The sequence below is a fragment of the Triticum aestivum genome, chromosome 3A (genome assembly GCF_018294505.1).
Source record: "Triticum aestivum cultivar Chinese Spring chromosome 3A, IWGSC CS RefSeq v2.1, whole genome shotgun sequence".
In the NCBI taxonomy this organism is placed as follows: Eukaryota; Viridiplantae; Streptophyta; class Magnoliopsida; order Poales; family Poaceae; genus Triticum; species Triticum aestivum.
Window position 1 is genome coordinate 726,906,458 of NC_057800.1, and position 23,691 is coordinate 726,930,148.

At 44.9% G+C, this 23,691-nt stretch overlaps 1 protein-coding gene across 1 annotated transcript; it reads right to left on the reverse strand.

The window, feature by feature from the left end:
* Positions 1–4,261: 4,261 nt before the first annotated feature.
* LOC123063528 (probable splicing factor 3A subunit 1) lies at positions 4,262–7,009 on the reverse strand. Its single transcript, XM_044487339.1, has 2 exons — positions 4,820–7,009; positions 4,262–4,725 (listed from the first exon to the last, which is right to left on the reverse strand). The coding sequence occupies exons 1-2, from the start codon at positions 6,923–6,925 to the stop codon at positions 4,456–4,458; spliced, it is 2,376 nt and encodes a 791-aa protein (XP_044343274.1). The 5' UTR covers positions 6,926–7,009; the 3' UTR covers positions 4,262–4,455.
* Positions 7,010–23,691: the final 16,682 nt, after the last annotated feature.

Here is a 23,691-nt window from a genome sequence, read left to right on the forward strand (position 1 = left end):
GGCGGGAGCGGCGCGCGCCGGTCCTGGGGCGCCGCTGACCTCCATGGCGGGGGGAAGGAGCTACGGCATCAGGGATGCGGGATGGGTCGGAGATGGGGAAGAGGGGAGGAAGGCACCTGCGCAGCCGCCGGTCGCCGTCGTGGTCGCCGCCGGCCTCCCTGCCTGCTCGGTCGCCGCTCTCGTCTTTTTTTTTTTTTGAGGGCTTGTCGCCGCTCTCGTCTTTTTTTTTTTGAGGGCTTGTCGCCGCTCTCGTCTGCGACCGCGCGGGTCGGAGAACACCTACCAAACGCGCACTCCCCTGCCCGATTTCGTCCAGCCCATTATTGGGCGCGGGCGCCATTTTCTTTTACGTTTATTTTTTCCCTTTTTACTACCTTTTAAATTTTAAACAAAAATCCTTTCAAAAACCTAAATATTGTAGAATATCGTAGATTCAAATAAATTCCTCAAAAACAAAATATATTTGTGAATTTAAAAATATTTCGAAATTCAAAAAATGTTCACGGATTTTAAAAATGACAATGTTTGCGCAATTTGTAAAATTTTCACAAATATTATAAATGTTCACGATTTCAATAAAAATCTAGAGAACAAAAATGTTCATGAATTCAAATAAATCGAAAATATAAAAAATGTTTTTAAAATTTCAAAAAAGTTAGTGAATTAAAAAATCATAAATTTCAAAAGTTCATGAGTTAAAAAACACAATTTTAAAAGTCTCGCATTTCAAAAAGTTTTAATGAATTTAAAACATGTTTAAAAAATCCCAAAATGCAAGAAATGTTCTCGCATTTAGGGAAAAATGTTTGCGAGATTCAAAATAAGTTCATGAAATTCAAAAATTATTCTTGAATTGTGAATGACTTAAAAGAAAGAAAGAAAAATGAAAGGAGAAACGAAAATGGAAATAAAAAAAGCAGAAAACCCCGAAAATAAAATTGCAGGAAAAAACCGCTATTAGAGGTGAAACCGGATCAGATTCAGGGTTTTGATCATAAAGATTCCACTAATCCCGTTGAAAGGGTCCCAACACCTGGGATAGGGCAATACATCTAAGAAACTATTCCATGAATCATACTCCCCCTTGATGCAGGAATAAATGGATAATGTTTACATCGTATCATATTTCATATGATTTTTTTTACTTTCATTCCTTTTCTCTTGTTTGTTTCTTAAGACGTTATATTGCCCTACTTCGGATAATGATTAACATAGACAAATGTTGTTCAAATGAGATATTGTTCTTCGTCTTTTAACCGCCATTCTTTACGTTTTTTTTAACCCGAGTGTCAGTGAAATTGGACAACAATGGTCATTGGAGTGATTGATTGTGTACGTTATTGTCCCTTTTATCCTTTACGGCCCCTTTGGATGTCGATACTGAAGGCAAAAATTGAACTTTGGCATTCGGGTGGCCCCTATATCTCTGTTTGTATGGTCACAACATTCATATGCGTAATAGCCAACACTTGGTCCACCCCATCCCGAATTTTTGTTGCCAGTTCTGTGTGGTCATATATGTATTGATTTATGCTGAAAGTATATAGGATTATATTGAGAGTTGGGACGCCCGCTCCTGCTCACCGCCGACCACCATGGCCGCCGGAGATTGGTCGGAGAGGGGCCAGCAAGGGGGTTGGAAGAGAAGATCAGAAGTTAGGGGCGGCAAAGGGGCACAGCCTCGGCACGAGGGGCAATCCAGAAGTCTGAGTTCTCGACGAGGATGCTCACATTGTTCATTCTTGCAAAGGCCTCTGCAGTTCAGGCCTTCTTATTACGTGAATTATGCTACAGACGTGGATGTGCAGAGGATTAGCACCTAACGACATGTACCTGACGACTATTCTGAGTTCTACTAAATACTCCCTCCCTCCGAAAAAGCTAGCATCAAATTAGAGCTAGATACATCCATTTGAGGGACAGCTTTTTCAGACAGGAGTATCTTCTAAGCACTTTTCACTTGCCGTAACAATGACATGCAGATTGATCACCCGGGCCAAGATGTGCCTCTCCGATATTTGCACAGAAAAGGGAAGCACAAAATTAAATTATTGAACGATCTCCTTCAATTTGACAAACCATGATCTATGCGCACAGTTTGAATCTCCAAATTTAATATTTTGGATGACGGTTGTGGACACAAAACTATATCATCACAAGGAGCATCCTTGCATCGATCTCTAGCTTATTTAGTTCTCGCTACAGATCATCGCAATTCAGGGCCAAGAGGACTTGAAACTGCGGCGCCGTTGCTAAATTTATACTTACCAATTATGAATCAGAGCTACTCTCAGTGTGCATTCTTCCAAGCTCTACTCTCAAAGCAAGCTGCACCAGACACAGCTCCTTTTGCTTACATGATCCCAAATCTAGGTGCAGAAAGAACATGTAGTCAGACTTTGGATCGACAACATTTAGAAGAGTACCGCCATCATCATGACTTCATGAGTATTTGCAAGCTCATGCAATCGGAGAAATGGTAATTTAAGCTCGTTCAGTAAAACCACTGAACTGGCTTTGTGTGGATACAACGGGCACAGCTGTGAAGTAAAGGATATTAAGTTCCTACTATAAGAAATAAAAACAGGCAGAAACAGAGAAACAGATTTAAAAAAAAAACAGAAATAAACGTCATACATAATACTGTGTTGATGTGTGAAAAAATCGAATAGTAAACAACTCTTTATAAGCATCTACATTATGAATAAAAGGGATACTCATAGCTCGCAAGGCATAAAGCCTTCTACTGGTGATTTAACTGAAAGCTCAGCAGTCATAAAGCCCACAGGGTTATTATTACTCACCAGAGCAGGGCTTAGTTAACAACAACTGGAGAATACAAAATCCAGTTTTGTCTAATCTATTTGATATGCTAAGAAAATCTTTCTCTTCAATGCATTAATTAAACTAGAAAAAAGAAGAGCAAACATGATGTGTCTAATCTTTCTCCAGTTGTGCCTAATCTAGTTGATATGCTCACACCATACACTTTGAGATATATAAGCCAACTCAGACTATAAACCTGCAAGTATCAAAGTCGCATCCTGGCAACTGAGATGATCAGAATATTTGTAGACAATAGTAAATGACCAAGTTCACAACACATTTTGTATTTGAACTAGTTAAGATGCATGTGCTACACTACCGAAGCAAAAACAAACCTACATAGAACATAGTTTACTCAAATGATATTCACTCCGGCTCGTTCATCTACCAATTATAGACTATGGACAAAGGAACTGCTATTAAATGCAGGGTAAATTGGTGCAAGGTCTATAGACTGGACGAACCCTGGTAGCTTTTGCTCTCAAGATTCGATGAGCTTTGGCATGAAAAGGTTGTTGGGTTTGAATTTTAAATGGGGATGGGTAAGGGGCAAACAGACAACCACCAACTCAGATATTTACAAGGGATGGCCGGATGGGAAAGGTTTCATGAAGTGAAAATGTTTGGTTGAGGCACAATCATAATGATACTTCTGTGACATGGCAAACAGTGTCGCACCATAACTTAATTGTGCCTACTCTTGCCCTTCATTTTATTATTGACAATGGAACAAGTCGGTTAACAACATTAAAAAAAGAACACAATCGTTATCAGAACCAAAACAACCATATATGCCTATGTTGACCAAACACATACCGCCTTCAGAATAACTAGAAAGCATCTATTGTGATTTTTTAGTCGCTTAGGATGAAAACACCACAATAAACATGAAATTAAATGCATAGCCTACAGAAATCAACTTATGACCGCCAGCAACCACAACAAAGGGCACAGCCTGCCTTTTTAGCAGCAAGAGCAACCATACTCATCACTACTCACTGCATGCATAATTAAGTTCACAATAAGCAATGTACTACTATACTTGTTACAAGATTCCAGCAGCAGTGATCTCTGATAGATGCCATGCTATTCTGTCAACAAGATTTAGAACATCAGCCATCACCCACAACTCTAATTTAATTAGAACTGCAATAATAGGCTTTCCACAGACCTTTCATAATAAGCACTTGAAGAGACAGTACCTTTACTGATGCAGTGCAGAAGCATCTACAAAACACAAAAGATACATATAAGAGGACATCCCAGAACATTCCAACATGGGGAAAAGCATTGTGCATTTTCAAGATATCAAGAACACCTTAGAAGGCAAACGGTAGAGCCAATGCAGGCACCTGAACTCTGGAGCACTATCAAATAGGCAGGCAGGCATCGTTAGCTTTCTTGAGTAACACAAAAGTAATAAAAAGGATAAACATCTCCAACAATATGTAGCCATATTAAGAAACATAGACAAGTCTGAAAACTACATAGTGCAGATCATAGTGCTGGACTTATAAAACACATGATACAAGAATCCAGAAGGCAGCAACCAACAAAAATAATCTCCATGATAGCCACTGAAGCTTGGTTGTAAGCATTGTCCTGCGAGTAAACTGAGATAAGGAAAGCTCATTTCTTTCTCCCACCACGCTCCCTGAGAGCTAGATTGATGACCACCCCAGGGCCCACATTGTAATAAGCAAGAGAAAGATTGTCCTTGAGGAAACTAGTCCTCACACTCAGCTTCTGCTTATTAGCAGGAAGCTGCAGCTCTCCAGCAATTTGCTCCTTCAGACTGCCGACTGTGTCTGAGAGTGATTGGACAGAGATTTCCAAAACTTGGCCTCGCAAGTTTCCTTCATCAAGGTTGGGCACAGAAACTGAGATGCGAGCAGGGCCCTGTAGGAGGAACAAATAAATTAGCATGACAGCGCAGAATAATAAGAAAGATAAGTACGTGATTAGAGTGGAAGTATATGAAAAGAGACATTACCGGATGCTGAGCGAGGAACTGCTCAGCTGGGATCAGAGAAGCATCATCTGTTCTCTGCCTCTTAGGTTCTGGTTCCTCAGGTAGAGGTGGCTGCTCCTCGGCAGGTGGTTGTGGAGGCAAAGGTGGTGGAGGCTGGGGGATTCCGATGGGGTTGACCATGGTTGGCATGTTCTGCATGTGCGGGGGAGGGGGCATAGCAAACCGTGGTGGACCAGGCATGAACTGAGTATTATGGCCTGGAGGCGGCGGAGGGATATTACTTGGCATATGACCCATGGGACCTGACATCCTAATCATGTGTTGTTGACCTGGTGGCAGAGGTTGGTGCATGTTGGACATCATATGTGGTGGAACTCCTTGCATATGATGAGGGGGTTGGACATGATAAGGCATTGGATTGGGTGTAAATCGGGGAACATTGACCAAGGAAAGTGGTTGGGGAGGCCGGGGCAACGGCATGCCAGGCCGGGGAAGTGGAGCTGGACCTGGAGCATTCGAGGCATCACCCTGTTCTTCTCCACCGACAGACATTGCCTGAGTGGCTGTCCAACCGATGCTCCCAGAATGACCATCCCAAATAACCTGCTTTGGCTGCTCATCCTTTTTCTTTTCAATTTCTGCCTTGACGGCATTAGAAACCTCTTCCTCGGTGGTTCCAAAAATATCTGGCCTCGTACGTGCAAGACCAATAATGTTACGGGAGATCTCATCATCAGGAGCAAGAGTGGTTTCCTTAATCTTGGCCAGCATTCTTTCTTTCTGTTCCTTGTACTTGGGGTCAATGAGCGAGATGCGCATGTGTTCCTCCATCTCGCTGATCGGAATGAGCTCCCCGGTTATTGGTGAGACAACAACCTTGGTCGGGTCCCTCTCCGCAGGGATCCTCTCCTCAGGCCTCTTGTAGTTTTTGACAATTCTCATAGGCGGCTCATCATCATTACTGGCCACCTTAACTTGTGCTCCTCCATCATTCTCATCGAGCCTTGCTGCCTTCATTCCTTCCTCGACAAGCTGCATCTCCTCCTCATCCATCTCCATCTCAACATCCTTGGCTGGTTCAGCCAATTCCATGGGCTCCTCCTCTCCCAAGGTCTCCATCCTCTTGCGGCGCTTCAGCTCTTCCAGCGTAGGCGGCACAGGGAGGCCCTCAAACTCATCATCATCAAACTCAATAGTCTCGACAACGACGAAATCATGCCAATCAATCATGGACATCTGCATCCTCTCCATCTCAACCTCATCCTCCGCCTGCTGCTTGGCCTGCTCCTGCGACCGGTCCCACTCGAGCCGGTTGAGGCAGCGCTCCAGCACCGTGGTGAGGTCCTTGGTCCCCTCCTTGAGCTCCCTCATGAGGGCGGCCACGCCCTCGTCAGGCCTCATGACCCTCGAGTAGATGTCGGCGAGCGCGGTGAAGAAGGGGAACATGCTGTGGGTGGGGCGGAGGAAGTTGAACTGCGGGTTGGTGCTCTCCCGGGACGCGAGGCTGGCCAGGAAGGTCTTGCCGTTGCGGGCGACGAACTGCGCCGTCAGCTTGACGATGTCCACCTCCTCGGTGGTGATGCCCTCGGGGAGGCGCACGGTGTAGAGCTCGGCCTTGGGCGGCACCAGCACCTTGGCGGGCGGGCCGACGCGGAAGGGCGCGGAGTGGTCGTCGGCGGGCTTGCCGTCGGCGGCGGAGTCGTCCGAGGGGAGAGCGTCGGGGTCGGTGGCGGCGGCGTCGGGGGCGGGCGGCGCGTCGGCGATCTCGGAGACGCGGTGCTGGTAGTAGGCGTGGTAGGGGTCGGAGGGCTGGAGGAAGTTGAACTTGGCGTTGCCCTGGTTGTGGGCGACGATGCGGCGCTCGAACTCGGGCCCGTTCTTGGCGACGAAGGTGGCCGTCTTCTCGATGATGACGCGGATGTCGGGCGGCGGGTGGATGATGCCGATGGTGCGCGTGTGGGTGGCCACCGTCGGCGCCGGCTCGGGCGGCTTGGAGGGGGCGGGGACGGCGGAGGAGGGGACGATCTGGAGCTGCTGCTGCCGCTCGTGGTCGCCGTTGGCGTCCGCCTCGCCGCCGTCCGGGGCGGCGGCGAGGAGGGGCGCGGGGGCCACCGTTGGGGATCCCATCGGCGGCGGCGGCGGGGTCTAGGGTTTCGGCGGCAGATCGGAAGCGATTGTGGGGGTGGGTGGGGATCCGGTTGGAGGGGTGCGGGCCGCAAATTTGGCAAGGTGAAGAGAAGAGAGGAGGTCGGTTGGACTTGGATCGGGCCGGTGCCCTACCCAAGTCCAAGTCGGTCCGTGGGCCGACTCGGCTCGAGTCAGTCAGTACCAGTCGTGTGCGAGAGGCTTTGGTAGCACATTTTCATTTTTCTTTCCCCTTGATCTACTTGATTTGGTGTATATATTGCTCAAAAAAATTGATTTGGTGTATGTATATACTGGTGTACATAGAAGACTTGACTAAGGATGTAGATGGTACAGATAATTTTCGTTTCAAATCCGCATATGTATCCGTTTTTAAGGATATGGTATGAATAAGGGTGAAAGTTGTTCGGATAATTTTCGTCTAAAATATGGTATGGAAGGGATACAAATCTGACATCGGATTCTTGGGATTTGGAATCACAATGCCTTTATCTACCATTGATCAGGTAACGGGACCTTGGCACGTCACTGGCTGCCACATCACTTTCTACATCTGTTCGTTCGTGGCGGCCGAAGCGAGTGAACGAGCTTTTTTCCGAGATATTACAACTACCGTCCTTGTGTTTTCCAGCTTGTAACACGATGGTCCTCAAACTCATGGAGTGCTCCGCTACGGTCCTCAAATATGCTCCAACACAGTCCTGGCTAAATCTCCTGCTACACCCTGCAGTCCAGCCCGGCGGCACGTCAGCATACAATACACGTGTGGGTCCTGCATGTCAGCACATCAAAGAGGGATGTCCAAAAAATATGACTAAGAATTGATTCGAACCATGGACCAAATGCATACATGACAGCCTGTTTAGCAATGATCTATAAATTCATAGAGACAAGTTCCTATTATGGCGCCTTCGGTAGCACATATAGTTTGGCCGGCCCAGTAGCGTAACGTACCTCTCTTTGTATTCCGCCAGTTTCCTATTTATTTATTTACCAATTTCGTAACCCCCCCACCCCCCCCCCCCCGGCGTAAAAATCAATTTTGTGTTTCCCTAAAAAATTCGTGTTTATTTTCCCTTTTTATTTTTATACCTTTTTAATAATATAGGTAAATTACGTATTAATAATTATTCTAGTTTTTACATACATTTATTTTTTAGAATGGGAAAAGTTCAAAAGGCGAACTTGAAAATAAAAAAAATCTGCAATTGGGCGTATAGTTGGATAAAAATATAAATATTTTCTAAAACCACGCTGAACATTATACAAAACGTTGTCAAGTTTTTAAATAGTTTTGTATTTTAAAAATACAATGAGGATACAAAATAAAAGCTCGAGCTTGTAGTCCTGAATGAAGATACATAAATTTTCCTCCTTTTTTTGTTAAATCCAAATAATTTCCCTAAGTTCATGTTTACCTCTTCAAGGCATAAACTAATGAGAACAGATTATTGATTTAAAATGCACTACAACTGGATTTGTTTATATGAGAAAAGCAAAAACAACAGTAATTTGGTAAAATAAAATGAAAATAGAATAAGCATCAGGAAAATCGCTTGAAGATATTTTTAAAATAGAATAAGCATCAGGAAAACTTAATTATATGTACTGCTAATGGCGTGATGCAAAAATGAATTTATACAAACTTTACACCAGTGTTTCACATCAGGAATTAACTGGATCAGTGGTTAGCTTGGCTGTTTTCTAACTATTAGTCTCAGGTTTGAATCTCATGCGCACAATTTTCTTCCACCCAATTCTCTCTCACATGCGGGGCCCACACTTGTATGGTATTACAGGGAGAAGCGGGAGACGTAGGCAGGACCGTATTGGAGCATATTCTCTTGTTTGGGGACTGCAGTGGAGCACTCTGTGAGTTTGAGGACCATGGTGTTACATGTCGGAGAGTACAAGGACTATAGGTGTAATTATCTCGCTCTTTTCCCTTGCCCGTTGCACTCACGGACTAAGGATGGCAATGAGTAGGGTATGGGTCGGGTAGAGCATTACCATAGTCATACCCGTGTAGTCAATGGGTACAAAATTATACCCATACCCGTACCCATGGGTATGAAACTTTACCCATACCCAAACCCGATGGGTTTCCATACCCATTGGGTAGATCAAGCAGTACACAAGTTATTCACAATTTTACATTAATCTATAGCACATTTCACAAAAAACATTGATCTCAACTCAATAACAGATAGATGAGTACCTGCTCAACTAAAATTGACAATTGGTGACAACTTTAACAAAGGTTCATAAACTCAGAAACCAAATTTAACACAGGTACTCTTGTGAATTATGGGTAAGTTTCACATGTCAGTATGCACGGGTAGGGTATGGGTATATCCATGGGTAAAAGGCTATACCCGTGCCCTACCCATGACTTGAGGGGTAGGGTATGGGTACTATCCATGGGTATAAAATTGTGCCCATACCCTGCCCATGCGGGTACGGTATCCGCGGGTACCCATACCCATGGGTAAAATTGCCATCCTTATCACGGACTCACCTCGCAGACTCTCTTATTTTTCTCCATCTCCCACCTTTTGCGCCCCACGTCCTCCATGCCTCCCTCCCTGGCGACCTTCCCTGACAATCCTCAGAAACAGTGATGCGCGCGATAAACACACATATTGGTGATTTGTTGGCACAACGGGGATTTGGTGGCACAGAGAACACACCGAGGCAGCGGAGAAGAGCAATGATGGAGGAGTGTGTGTGCTCCCTACGCGAGCGCGGCGGGGAGGAGTCGCGGCGTAGAGACCCGCTGCATAGAAGCTACACATTGAGCTCGAGCTGGAGCGTGGGGAAGGGGGATCCGGCGGGTGGCCCTGCCGCCGCTCCCTTCTACTATGTTCTAGTGCTTCCGCCTGCCAGAAGGAAGGGCGGAAGGGATAGGACCCCCGCAGGAGACCGGGGCAGTACGACATCAGCAAAGGGAGGAAGATAGGGGCAGTGGCCGCCAACATCACCATGGACCTCGACATCCTCGACTACCCCCTCTGCCTCACCCCATGCACCCTCCCATTTTCCAGGTGCCCACTGTACTACATAAACAAACAAAAATCGTACGCATGGCCAACATACGGCTCACCTCGTCCCTGCGCCTCCCACTGCGCTGGGAGAACGATGGACACCCCTGAACCCCGTGGAAAAAGACCGCGACCCAGAACAAAGGTAATTAAGCAGCCACCTCGTGGTACCAGATCCAACAACCTATTCGACCAAGAACGAAATGGAAATTCAGTCGACTATAAATTTTAGTAAAAAAATGTGTGTTTGTAAAAGTTATCTCAAAGATGCACCAAATACAAAAACCAGCTTACAAAGCACAACCATTTAGCTTATCTGAAATACTAGTACAAAGCGCAGCTAACCCGACCGATTTCCATGCATTTTAAACAAGGCAACAGTAACCATACCCTTGAAATTCAGATTAAGCATACAATATCTTCTCCTTTTGCGATAGATTAAAGATATGCAATATGTTATCGCTGGTCCCTTGGTATTCAGGAGGAAGGAGGAGGGCGGCTTGGCTGGTCGGCGATCTGGGAGACGCGGTGCTGGTAGTAGGCGCGCGTGGTAGGGGTCGGAGGGCTGGAGGAAGTTGAACTTGGCGTTGCCCTGGTTGTGGGCGGACGACGCGGCGCTCGAACTGGGCCCCTTTCTCGGCGACCAAGGTGGCCGTCTTCTCGATGATGACGCGGATGTCGGGCGGCGGGTGGATGATCCCGATGGCGCGGGCTCGGGGGCGGCGGACGAGGGGACGATCTGCGGTGGCTGCTGCTGGTGCTCGCCATCGAGAAGCGTGAGGGCTCCCATGGGCGGCCTCGGCGGCGGCGGCGGCGGCGAGCTGTAGAGTTTCGGAATCGATTGGGCGGGGGCGAGAGGAGTTTGTGGGCCGTGGCGATGGGGATCCGGTCCAAGGGGTGCGGGCCGCCAATTTAAAGGCTTCGGAGGAGTCAGTTGGATGCTAAGAAAATCCTCAGAAACAGTGATGCGCGCGATAAACACACATATTGGTGATTTGTTGGCACAACGGGGATTTGGTGGCACAGAGAACACACCGAGGCAGCGGAGAAGAGCAATGATGGAGGAGTGTGTGTGCTCCCTACGCGAGCGCGGCGGGGAGGAGTCGCGGCGTAGAGACCCGCTGCATAGAAGCTACACATTGAGCTCGAGCTGGAGCGTGGGGAAGGGGGATCCGGCGGGTGGCCTTGCCACCGCTCCCTTCTACTATGTTCTAGTGCTTCCGCCTGCCAGAAGGAAGGGCGGAAGGGATAGGACCCCCGCAGGAGACCGGGGCAGTACGACATCAGCAAAGGGAGGAAGATAGGGGCAGTGGCCGCCAACATCACCATGGACCTCGACATCCTCGACTACCCCCTCTGCCTCACCCCATGCACCCTCCCATTTTCCAGGTGCCCACTGTACTACATAAACAAACAAAAATCGTACGCGTGGCCAACATACGGCTCACCTCGTCCCTGCGCCTCCCACTGCGCTGGGAGAACGATGGACACCCCTGAACCCCGTGGAAAAAGACCGCGACCCAGAACAAAGATAATTAAGCAGCCACCTCGTGGTACCAGATCCAACAACCTATTCGACCAAGAACGAAATGGAAATTCAGTCGACTATAAATTTTAGTAAAAAAATGTGTGTTTGTAAAAGTTATCTCAAAGATGCACCAAATACAAAAACCAGCTTACAAAGCACAACCATTTAGCTTATCTGAAATACTAGTACAAAGCGCAACTAACCCGGCCGATTTCCATGCATTTTAAACAAGGCAACAGTAACCATACCCTTGAAATTCAGATTAAGCATACAATATCTTCTCCTTTTGCGATAGATTAAAGTTATGCAATATGTTATCGCTGGTCACTTGGTATTCAGGAGGAAGGAGGAGGGCGGCTTGGCTGGTCGGCGATCTGGGAGACGCGGTGCTGGTAGTAGGCGCGCGTGGTAGGGGTCGGAGGGCTGGAGGAAGTTGAACTTGGCGTTGCCCTGGTTGTGGGCGGACGACGCGGCGCTCGAACTGGGCCCCTTTCTCGGCGACCAAGGTGGCCGTCTTCTCGATGATGACGCGGATGTCGGGCGGCGGGTGGATGATCCCGATGGCGCGGGCTCGGGGGCGGCGGACGAGGGGACGATCTGCGGTGGCTGCTGCTGGTGCTCGCCGCCGAGAAGCGTGAGGGCTCCCATGGGCGGCCTCGGCGGCGGCGGCGGCGGCGAGCTGTAGAGTTTCGGAATCGATTGGGCGGGGGCGAGAGGAGTTTGTGGGCCGTGGCGATGGGGATCCGGTCCAAGGGGTGCGGGCCGCCAATTTAAAGGCTTCGGAGGAGTCGGTTGGATGCTAAGAAAATCCTCAGAAACAGTGATGCGCGCGATAAACACACATATTGGTGATTTGTTGGCACAACGGGGATTTGGTGGCACAGAGAACACACCGAGGCAGCGGAGAAGAGCAATGATGGAGGAGTGTGTGTGCTCCCTACGCGAGCGTGGCGGGGAGGAGTCGCGGCGTAGAGACCCGCTGCATAGAAGCTACACATTGAGCTCGAGCTGGAGCGTGGGGAAGGGGGATCCGGCGGGTGGCCCTGCCGCCGCTCCCTTCTACTATGTTCTAGTGCTTCCGCCTGCCAGAAGGAAGGGCGGAAGGGATAGGACCCCCGCAGGAGACCGGGGCAGTACGACATCAGCAAAGGGAGGAAGATAGGGGCAGTGGCCGCCAACATCACCATGGACCTCGACATCCTCGACTACCCCCTCTGCCTCACCCCATGCACCCTCCCATTTTCCAGGTGCCCACTGTACTACATAAACAAACAAAAATCGTACGCGTGGCCAACATACGGCTCACCTCGTCCCTGCGCCTCCCACTGCGCTGGGAGAACGATGGACACCCCTGAACCCCGTGGAAAAAGACCGCGACCCAGAACAAAGGTAATTAAGCAGCCACCTCGTGGTACCAGATCCAACAACCTATTCGACCAAGAACGAAATGGAAATTCAGTCGACTATAAATTTTAGTAAAAAAATGTGTGTTTGTAAAAGTTATCTCAAAGATGCACCAAATACAAAAACCAGCTTACAAAGCACAACCATTTAGCTTATCTGAAATACTAGTACAAAGCGCAGCTAACCCGACCGATTTCCATGCATTTTAAACAAGGCAACAGTAACCATACCCTTGAAATTCAGATTAAGCATACAATATCTTCTCCTTTTGCGATAGATTAAAGATATGCAATATGTTATCGCTGGTCACTTGGTATTCAGGAGGAAGGAGGAGGGCGGCTTGGCTGGTCGGCGATCTGGGAGACGCGGTGCTGGTAGTAGGCGCGCGTGGTAGGGGTCGGAGGGCTGGAGGAAGTTGAACTTGGCGTTGCCCTGGTTGTGGGCGGACGACGCGGCGCTCGAACTGGGCCCCTTTCTCGGCGACCAAGGTGGCCGTCTTCTCGATGATGACGCGGATGTCGGGCGGCGGGTGGATGATCCCGATGGCGCGGGCTCGGGGGCGGCGGACGAGGGGACGATCTGCGGTGGCTGCTGCTGGTGCTCGCCGCCGAGAAGCGTGAGGGCTCCCATGGGTGGCCTCGGCGGCGGCGGCGGCGGCGGCGAGCTGTAGAGTTTCGGAATCGATTGGGCGGGGGTGAGAGGAGTTTGTGGGCCGTGGCGATGGGGATCCGGTCCAAGGGGTGCGGGCCGCCAATTTAAAGGCTTTGGAGGAGTCGGTTGGATCGGGTCGGTTAGGTTAGATCGGTCGGGAGACCGACTCCATTCGAGTCAATGCAACTCGTGCGAGAGACTAAAATTTCCTTTTCTTCTGTGGTACTCGGTCGGGTGTAGCACATTTTCCCTTTTTTTTTTACAATTTATCAAGTACAAATTGAGGTATGATAATCGGTTTTTCTGCGGGTGATATATTGTATTACTCAAATCATAGTGTCTGTACCCTCAATAAAATAAAATAAATCATAGTGTCCACACAATCAGCTAGAGCTATCTCAACAGCAATGTCAGGACTAGAACCGATCCAAGTCATGGTTAGTCCCTCTAATATAACAAAACTATTTAAGGTATCGCTAACTTTATTTTAAAAGCCATTTACATGAGTAGTATAATAATCACGAATTCCCATAAGGTGATTGATCTCCTTAACTATCAAAGAATAGGCCGTCCTTATGTTTGAAATGCCTAAACTTGTTTACTTTGTTTTATCCTCTCTTGTTTACTGCACAAGCCACAAATCCAATTCCAATTATCTCTCCTTGTTAACATGAGCACTTCCATTTACAGGCAACTTGATATTCCCTGGCAAAGATACATGAGCGTACGATCGATTCACGAATCATATATGTCGGTTGTAATGTGTTTCATAGAAGGGTGGAATCAGTATTACAAACGTGCTACTAAGTGATCATACATATATGCATAGAGCAAGCATTGTAGAACATAATGGTAACAACGGGCACACGCATTGCCCGGAATTGTTGTCGATTATGACAACCTCATTTGCTTACCCACTATTTAGCATTTTGTTTATCTGTTTGTTTTGATCTAGTTTTACGTCTAAAATGCTACTGCTAATAATCACATCACAGCACACAAGTTAAGTTTAACATCCTCAAATGTTTGTTTTGATCTAGTTTTACGTCTAGAATTTTGGCTTAGCTATGTATCGTCTCTCTAGCTAAACTCATCATTCATAATTTTTTGTGGGCAACTCATCTCATATATAAGGGAATTATCATTAGACCACGTGACCAAGATCTTACTGATACGACGAAACCATGAGCTTGTATGCATGCAAATGTATGATGCCTATTCTTTGACTCATCTAAGGTCAAACCTACACGCAAAGTTCTAAAGTGTTGTACATACCAATAACTAAAACTATATATCTAAATCATTTTTATATGAAAACTGCCACAACCAATATTAGCTAGTTTGTATTTCCAATTTACTTGTAGAAAATTGTATCAACGTATATAACATCAAAATTATTTCACAAGATTCTATCAACGTGTACAACACGCAAATTGGTTTCATTCCCATATATCTTTTTAAAATTCTGCAATTTTAAGAAATGTTCAAACCTTGTAAGAAGGCATTCATGATTCTTTTAAATGTCCTCCATTATTTTTTTTATGATAGCCCATTTTGAAAAATGGTCATGAATTATAAAAGGTGTTCATGTTTAAAAAAACGACCATGTAATTTAAAATGTGTTCTATCTTTTAAAAAATGACATGTAATTTTATAAGTGTTCACACATGTACAATATGTTTCATATAATTTTAAAATAAGTGTTCAAGTACTTTTGAAAAACGTGCATGCAATTTTAAAAAGTGTTCATGCCTTTCTAAAAGTGTTCACCTATTATTTTACAAATGTCCATGTACTGTGAAAAAGTGTTACTAATGACTTTCAAAAGAAAATATTCTTGTTTTTTTAAAGGAAAATATATAAAGTATAAAATTTTGAAGTAGATTAAAGCAAGAAAATAAAACATAAAATAAAATAAAATAAATAAATAGAAACAAATAAAAACATGTAAACCAATGAATGTCCCGCTGGCGAACCGTCCAATGTGAAACCATGGGGATTGGGCCAGATCCCAAGGGTGAGGTGTTACTGGATACTATAAGGCCTCAATTGTTTCAACTTCAAGGCTCAACTTATGATGGCAAATATCATGAACTGAAAAAGAAGTCTATATCGATGCTATTTCGCCTACAAAACCAAAGCAACTCTAACCTTTTAAGTGTTATGTATGCCACAACGACCTTGAACATACTTTCGCTAGAAATTGGTTGCGCTTCGTCCGTTTACCAATGCTAACCTTGTCCGTTCAGTCAAATTAATGAGAAAATGGCACCACGTTCCTGATCCCATCCTAAGCCTAGCAACATACCCCTCTCTCTGTGTGTGTGTGTGTGTGTGTGTGTGTGTGTGTGTGTGTTCCCGCCACTGTTGTTGCTCGTGTCCCTGTAGGATCCCTGGCCATGCTCGTAAACTTCTCCACGCGCCCCGGTTGTCCCTGCATCGATCAACCGACATCGTCCCCACACCCAATAACTGAGAATTGAAATAACTTTACGGCTTATTTGTGCAATAACTTGCTTAGTAGCATGACCTTGAAGGGATAACACGTGAAAACAGGAAAATGCACAGAAGGAGCGAGAGACTGTCATGACAGTCATGAGCAACATCATCACAAAACTCCTTACAAAAATATCTTCTAGTCTATATCTACATTTATATACCAATATAAAAAGACCCACAGAGTGATGCGGAGCATCCCACGAACATCACCATGTACACCTTCATAGCACATCAAGCTCCAAGTGGTAAGTGGACCTAACGAACCTAAGGTGAACCCGCTTCTCTTCAAGATTTACATGAATATCTTTTGGACTTGGTCACTACCTCACCACGGAACATTGTGCATCATTAGGCACGAGGACGACCGCCACCCAGCAGCTACGGAGCACCCCGGAGGCCAAGGAGAAGGACCCCAAGGCCACAAGGAGGAAGAAGGAGTGCAACAAGATCAACTCTGCACCTCCCAGGCGACCCCGTGCCCACGGGCCTCTAAGACCCCATGCGCACGGACTACACACGAAGCTGGCGCTGGAGCACCCCGTGCGCACGGGCTTGTACCGTGCCCATGAGACCCCCACGCGCACGGGCCCTACAGGATGGACGGCTGTGATTGGTGTTTGGGCCTCCTCTTCATCCACCTCGCCCCTCACCTCCAGCCACCTATATATTCCGTATCTAGACCATTTGTTAGGGAGAGCAAAGTATTTTAGAACACAAAGAGGGCTTTGCTCATCTTCCTCCTTTTGGAGATCTAGACCTCCTCTTGGAGATCAAGCCCTCCTTCTTGGGGAAGATCCACTTGTGGATATCAAGTCCCCCACATGTGGAAAGGATCCCCATCATAGGATCATCAAGACATCCCTCCTCATAGGATTGGGATGAACTAGTATCTTGTATCTTTTCTTTGTTGTTCTTGAATCATTGTGACCTCTTGTATGTTCTTGGATCTAGCATATGTGTGATTGGGATGAACTAGTATCTTGTATCTTTCCTTTGTTGTTCCTGAATCATTGTGACCTCCTGTATGTTCTTGGATCTAGCATATGTGTGATTGGATCTAGTCAATTGAGTGTTTCTCTTGTTTTCTATATTGTGTTCTTCTTGTTCTTGGGGATTCCCCCTCCAATTCATGAAAAATCCCCACTTAGGGTTCCACCCTACAACATCTTGGTATCATGAGCAAGGTTGATCATGAAATTGGAGCCCCCCTCTTTGTTTTCTAGCCTAGTTTTGTTGATTTTGTCCCAATTTCGATAATTCCCCACCAAAAAATAGCCCCAATTTTTTTTGATTTGTTGGTTTGATGAGGTTTTGTTGGATTTGATCCATGGATTTGCTTGGTTTCAAGTGGATAATTCCCCTACCTTCCATCCTTCAATTTTGACCTCAGATTCGAGATTACCCACGGATCCGGAGCAGTTCGTCCGCTCGCAGAGCACCCCGTGCACACGGGCCATCGGGACCCGTGCACACGGGCTTTGCAGACCCCGTGCGCACGACCCCTCCAGTGCGCTTCCGCCGCTGCCCCTTTGTCCACCCACCCTCCCATACCACCCCATACCCCCAGCTAAACCCCAGCAACGAAATCCATCCATTTGGAGCCCAGATCGAGAAGAAATCCGCCAAACCCGTGTGTCCTAGGTGACCCCGTGCCCTCAGTGTGTGCGCACGACCCCCCTACAACAGTCGCGTGCACTTCACCGTTTCGGCCATAACTTCCACATCCGGAGTCCGATTTTCGCATTCTTTAGCTCGTTGAGTAGCTATTGGCATCCCCCATACACCTAGATAGGTTCCATCACCTTTTGACTCTATCAAAGTTTTGACATTTTGGCATCTTTGCCTATGCCCTCCACCATATCATCCGCAAAACCACCATAGCCTTCCACAACCTAACCCTTTTTGCTCCATATAGCTTTTGTGGTTGTTTGAGTGGTGACTTGAGTCTCCTAAGGTGTTTCGGCTACTTAGGGACGGTTGCTTCTTCGTCAACCACCACCACCACTTTCGCATTGCCATCTCCGCTTCCACCATTTGACATTTTCCGTATGAGATTTTGAGTTTGCGGTTTTTACTGTTTCCTAAGGTGTTTCGGCTACTTAGGGACAGGTCTACATCATCTTGGTATCTACATCAAGAGCACCGCCACTCATCATCGCCATGAGGTCGTCATCGACATCGACCACTTCACCATTTTGACAACCTAACCGTAAGCAAGAACGGTAACCTCTATATCATCTTGGTATCATGGTATCCATCATTGTACATTCTTTCCATTACATTGTTAACCCCTTAGCCCATTTTGCGTCACTTGCCTATCGAGACTAGCCATTTGAGTATTGCCGGCAATGTTACTTGTGCACATTAGTGATCCATACCTTCCATTGCATACATACCATATCATATTGGTATCATCTTGGCATCATATCATCTCTTGTGTCACAAGATTGTTCTCGCATCTACAAAATCGCTATCTTGGTTTGTGCATTTCACACAGTGGCCTTATCAAGAAAAAAGAATAAGCTTTTAAGCAAAAAGAGAGCAAAGAAGCTTGTAAGCAAGAGCCATAGCATCGCCACATTGCATACCATACTACCATATTGATCATCTTGGATCATAGTATGCAAAACACCGGAACATCATACACATAGCATACTTGGGATAGAAAGCTCATACATTTTGCTTCTTATAGGTTGTGCACAAGTGTCGTATCCGCCTATTGAGAAATCGTTCTAGCGTCTCTCTTGAGTTGTGCAACACGAGCATTTTCCGTGGATTCCACATTTTGTGCTCATTTCTTGGTTGCACGACCCCATTTATCTATCCGTGTGTGTGTTTCCGTGTGCCACATATTGCTATTGGTCTACTTGTTTCACTTGCGAATTTGTGAATCTTTTCCAACATTATTGACTAATACGTCTCCAACGTATCTACTTTTCCAAACACTTTTGCCCTTGTTTTGGACTCTAACTTGCATGATTTGAATGGAACTAACCCGGACTGACGCTGTTTTCAGCAGAACTACCATGGTGTTATTTATGTGCAGGATCAAACGTTCTTGGAATGACCTGAAACTTCACGGAGACACTTTTCAGAAAATAAGAAAAATATCTGCCAAAGATGAAGGTCAGGGGGCCCACCGTCTTGCCACGAGGGTGGGGGGCGCGCCCCCTACCTCGTGGGCCCCCTGTTGCGTCTCCGACTCCAACTCCACCTCCATATATTCAGTTTCGATGAGAAAAAAACCAGAGAGAAGAAATCATCGTGTTTTACGATACGGAGCCGCCGCCAAGCCCTAAAACCTCTCGGGAGGGCTGATCTGGAGTTTGTTCGGGGCTCCGGAGAGGGGAATCCATCGCCATCGTCATCATCAACCATCCTCCATCACCAATTTCATGATGCTCACCGCCGTGCGTGAGTAATTCCATCGTAGGCTTGCTGGACGGTGATGGGTTGGATGGGATCTATCATGTAATCGAGTTAGTTTTGTTAGGGTTTGATCCCTAGTGTCCACTATGTTCTGAGATTGATGTTGCTATGACTTTGCTATGCTTAATGCTTGTCACTAGGGCCCGAGTGCCATGATTTCAGATCTGAACCTATTATGTTTTCATCAATATATGAGTGTTCTTGACCCTATCTTGCAAGTCTATAGTCACCTATTATGTGTTATGATCCGTTAACCCCGAAGTGACAATAATCGGGATACTTACCGGTGATGACCGTAGTTTGAGGAGTTCATGTATTCACTATGTGTTAATGCTTTGTTACCGTTCTCTATTAAAAGGAGGCCTTAATATCCCTTAGTTTCCGTAAGGACCCCGCTGCCACGGGAGGGTAGGACAAAAGATGTCATGCAAGTTCTTTTCCATAAGCACGTATGACTATATTTGGAATACATGCCTACATTACATTGATGAATTGGAGCTAGTTCTATGTCACCCTAGGTTATCACTATTACATGATGAACCGCATCCGGCGTAATTCTCCATCACCGATCCATTACCTACGAGCTTTCCATATATTATTCTTCGCTTATTTACTTTTCTGTTGCTATTGCTATCATCACTACAAAACACCAAAAACACTACTTTTGCTATCGTTACCTTTTGCTACCGTTACCACTACTATCATATTACTTTGCTACTAAATACCTTGCTGCAGATATTAAGTTTCCAGGTGTGGTTGAATTGACAACTCAGCTGCTAATACTTGAGAATATTCTTTGGCTCCCCTTGTGTCGAATCAATAAATTTGGGTTGAATACTCTACCCTCGAAAACTGTTGTGATCCCCTATACTTCTGGGTTATCAAGACCATTTTCTGGCGCCGTTGTCGGGGAGCATATCTCTATTCTTTGAGTCACTTGGGATATATATCTGCTTATCATTATGAAGAACTTGAGAGATCCAAAAACCAAGATCTATCCCTCAACTACGAGGGGAGGTAAGGAACTGCCATCTAGCTCTGCACTTGATTGACCTTCTGTTTTGAGTAAGCTTGCGACTCCTACACCTACTTCTGCTATTCGTTCTGATATGTCGCATGTTATTTATGATGCCACTTCTGCTATGCATGATACTTATGATGAAACTACCTCTATGCTTGATACTACTATGTCACTTAGTGCTTTTCTTGATGAACAACTTGCTAGGGCTAGAGAAATTGAAAATATTGAATCTGATGATACTGATGAAAGTGATGATGAAGAACCACTTGCTATTACTAAGGGTTATGTATTTGATCAAGATGCTTCTTTAGCCATTTTAGCTTGCAGAAATAGAACTGAACTTAAAAAATTATTAGCTAAATGGAGTAAGCAATCCCTAAATGATAGAATGAAACCTGACCCTGCTTTGGCTACTTCACCTATCTTTGTTACTGATAACGATTATGAATTCTATGTTGATCCTGATATAATTACTTTGGTTGAATCTGATCCTTTTCATGGTTATGAATCTGAAACTGTTGTGGCACATCTTACTAAACTGAATGATATAGCTACCCTGTTCACTAAAGATGAGAGAACTCGCTACTTTTATATCCTTAAAATATTTCCGTTCTCATTAAAGGGTGATGCTAAGATATGGTTTAATTCTCTCGATCATGGTTGTGTGCGTAGTCCCCAGGATATGATTCATTACTTCTCTGCTAAATATTTCCCTGCTCATAAGAAACAAGCTGCCTTAAGGGATATATATAATTTTGTGCAAATTGAAGAAGAAAGTCTCCCATAAGCTTGGGGGAGGCTTCTCCAATTACTTAATGCTTTTCCTGATCATCCTGTTAAGAAAAATGAGATACTTGATATCTTTTATAATGGACTAACCGAAGCCTCCAGAGATTACCTGGATAGTTGTGCTGGTTCTGTTGAATAATATGTTGACAAATGAAAATAATTGGACACCTCCGGATCCAATTCCTGAGCCTATTCCTAAACCAACTCCAAAGAAGAGGGGTATTCTATTTCTTAGTCCTGAAGATATGCAAGAGGCAAAGAAATCTATGAAAGAAAAAGGTATTAAAGTTGAAGATGTTAAGAATTTACCTCCTATTGAAGAAATACACGGTCTTAATTTACCGCCTGTTGAAGAAACATATAATCTTAATCCTTTACCTATTGAAGAAACTCATGGTCTTGATAACCCGACACAGGTAGTAAAGGTAAATTCTCTCTATAGATATGATAAAGCTATAATCCCATTTACTAAATTTGCTAGCCCATGCTTAGATGAGTTTGATAAATTTATGGCTAAGCAAGAAGATTTTAATGCTTATTTTGGTAGACAATTGAAATACAATTCAAATATGCTTGGACACTTGGGTGATTATATGGCTAATGTTAAAAGTGAACTTAAACTTATTAGTAAACATGCTTCTATGGTTACCACTCAAGTAGAACAAGTACTTAAAGCTCAAAATGATTTGCTTAATGAATTGAATAATAAGAATAATGATAATGCTGTTAGAGTTATGACTAGAGGTGGTAGAATGACTCAGGAACCTTTGTATCCTGAAGGCCACCCTAAGAGAATTGAGCAAGATTCTCAGAGAAATGATATAGATGTACCTAGTTCTTCTAAAAAGAAGAAAAAGAAAAATGATGGGACTTTGCATGCTTCTAGTGATCCTATTGTTGAAACACCTGAAAATCCAAATGATATTTCTATTTCTGATGCTGAAACTCAACCTAGTAATGAACCTGAAACTAATGATAATGTTAATAATAATGTTCATGATGATGCCCAACCTAGTAATGATAATGATATAGAAATTGAACCTGTTGTTGATCTTGATAACCCACAATCAAAGAATTAACGTTATGATAAGAAAGACTTTGTTGCTAGGAAACATGGTAAAGAAAGAGAACCCTGGGTTCAGAAACCCATGCCCTTTCCTCCTAAACCATCCAAGAAAAAGGATGATGAGGATTTTGAGCGCTTTGCTGAAATGATTAGACCTATCTTTTTACGTATGTGATTAATTGATATGCTCAAAACCAATCCTTATGCTAAGTACATGAAAGATATCATTACAAATAAGAGAAAGATACCGGAAGCTGAAATTCCACCATGCTTGCTAATTATACTTTTAAGGGTGGAATACCAAAGAAACTTGGAGATCCAGGAGTACCCACTATACCATGCTCTATTAAAAGAAACTATGTTAAAACTGCTTTATGTGATCTTGGAGCCGGTGTTAGTGTTATGCCTCTCTCTTTATATCGTAGACTTGATTTGAATAAGTTGACACCTACTGAAATATCTTTGCAAATGGCTGATAAATCAACTGCTATACCTGTTGGTATTTGTGAGGATGTGCCTGTTGTAGTTGCAAACGTTACTATTTTAATGAACTTTGTTATTCTTGATATTCCCGAGGACGATAGTATGTCTATTATTCTTGGAAGACCCTTTTTGAATACTACAGGGGCTGTTATTGATTGCACTAAAGGCAATGTTACTTTTCATGTTAATGGTAATGAGCATACGGTACACTTTCCGAGGAAACAACCTCAAGTTCATAGTATCAACTCTATTGGAAAAATTCCATCGATTATATTTGGAGGTTTTAAATTTCCTCTTCCTACTGTCAAGAAGAAATACGATATTCTTATTATTGGGGAGGTGCATATCCCCGTTGAGGTAACATAGTGTTATTCGAAATTTCTCCGGTTCCATGTTATTCGGAATGAGTTCGTTAATAAGACTTGATCAACCTTGTTAGTGGATTCTTGATGATCATGAGATGGATGAAACTAGAAGGCACAACCTTCTGTACCCCACTTTTACTTTCTGTTATTTATGTTAAATAAAATAAAAATAAATATTTTTTCGTCTGTTATCTGATTATCCATGCAATATAAAAATACCTTAAAAATAAAAGTTCTTCAGATGCCCTGAAAATTAAATATGATTTTTTCTAAAATATTTGAGGATTTATGGAACAAAGAACACACCAGGGGGGCCAACCACCTTGCCACGAGGGTGGAGGGCGCGCCCCCTGCCTCGTGGGCCCACGGTGGCCCTCCTCCACTTATTCCTGCACCCAGACACTTCATCTTCCTCCCACAAACACGAATAACCAGCTCAAACCCGAGTCCAAGCTCGTTTTGCTGCCATTTT

Bases quoted from the DNA above. Each gene is read 5' to 3' on its own strand.
- LOC123063528 (XM_044487339.1), bottom strand. From the start codon at position 6,925: ATGGGATCCCCAACGGTGGCCCCCGCGCCCCTCCTCGCCGCCGCCCCG. The intron at 4,726-4,819 runs GTAATGTCTCTT...TTCCTCCTACAG, and splicing joins AGTTCCTCGCTCAGCATCCG to GGCCCTGCTCGCATCTCAGT.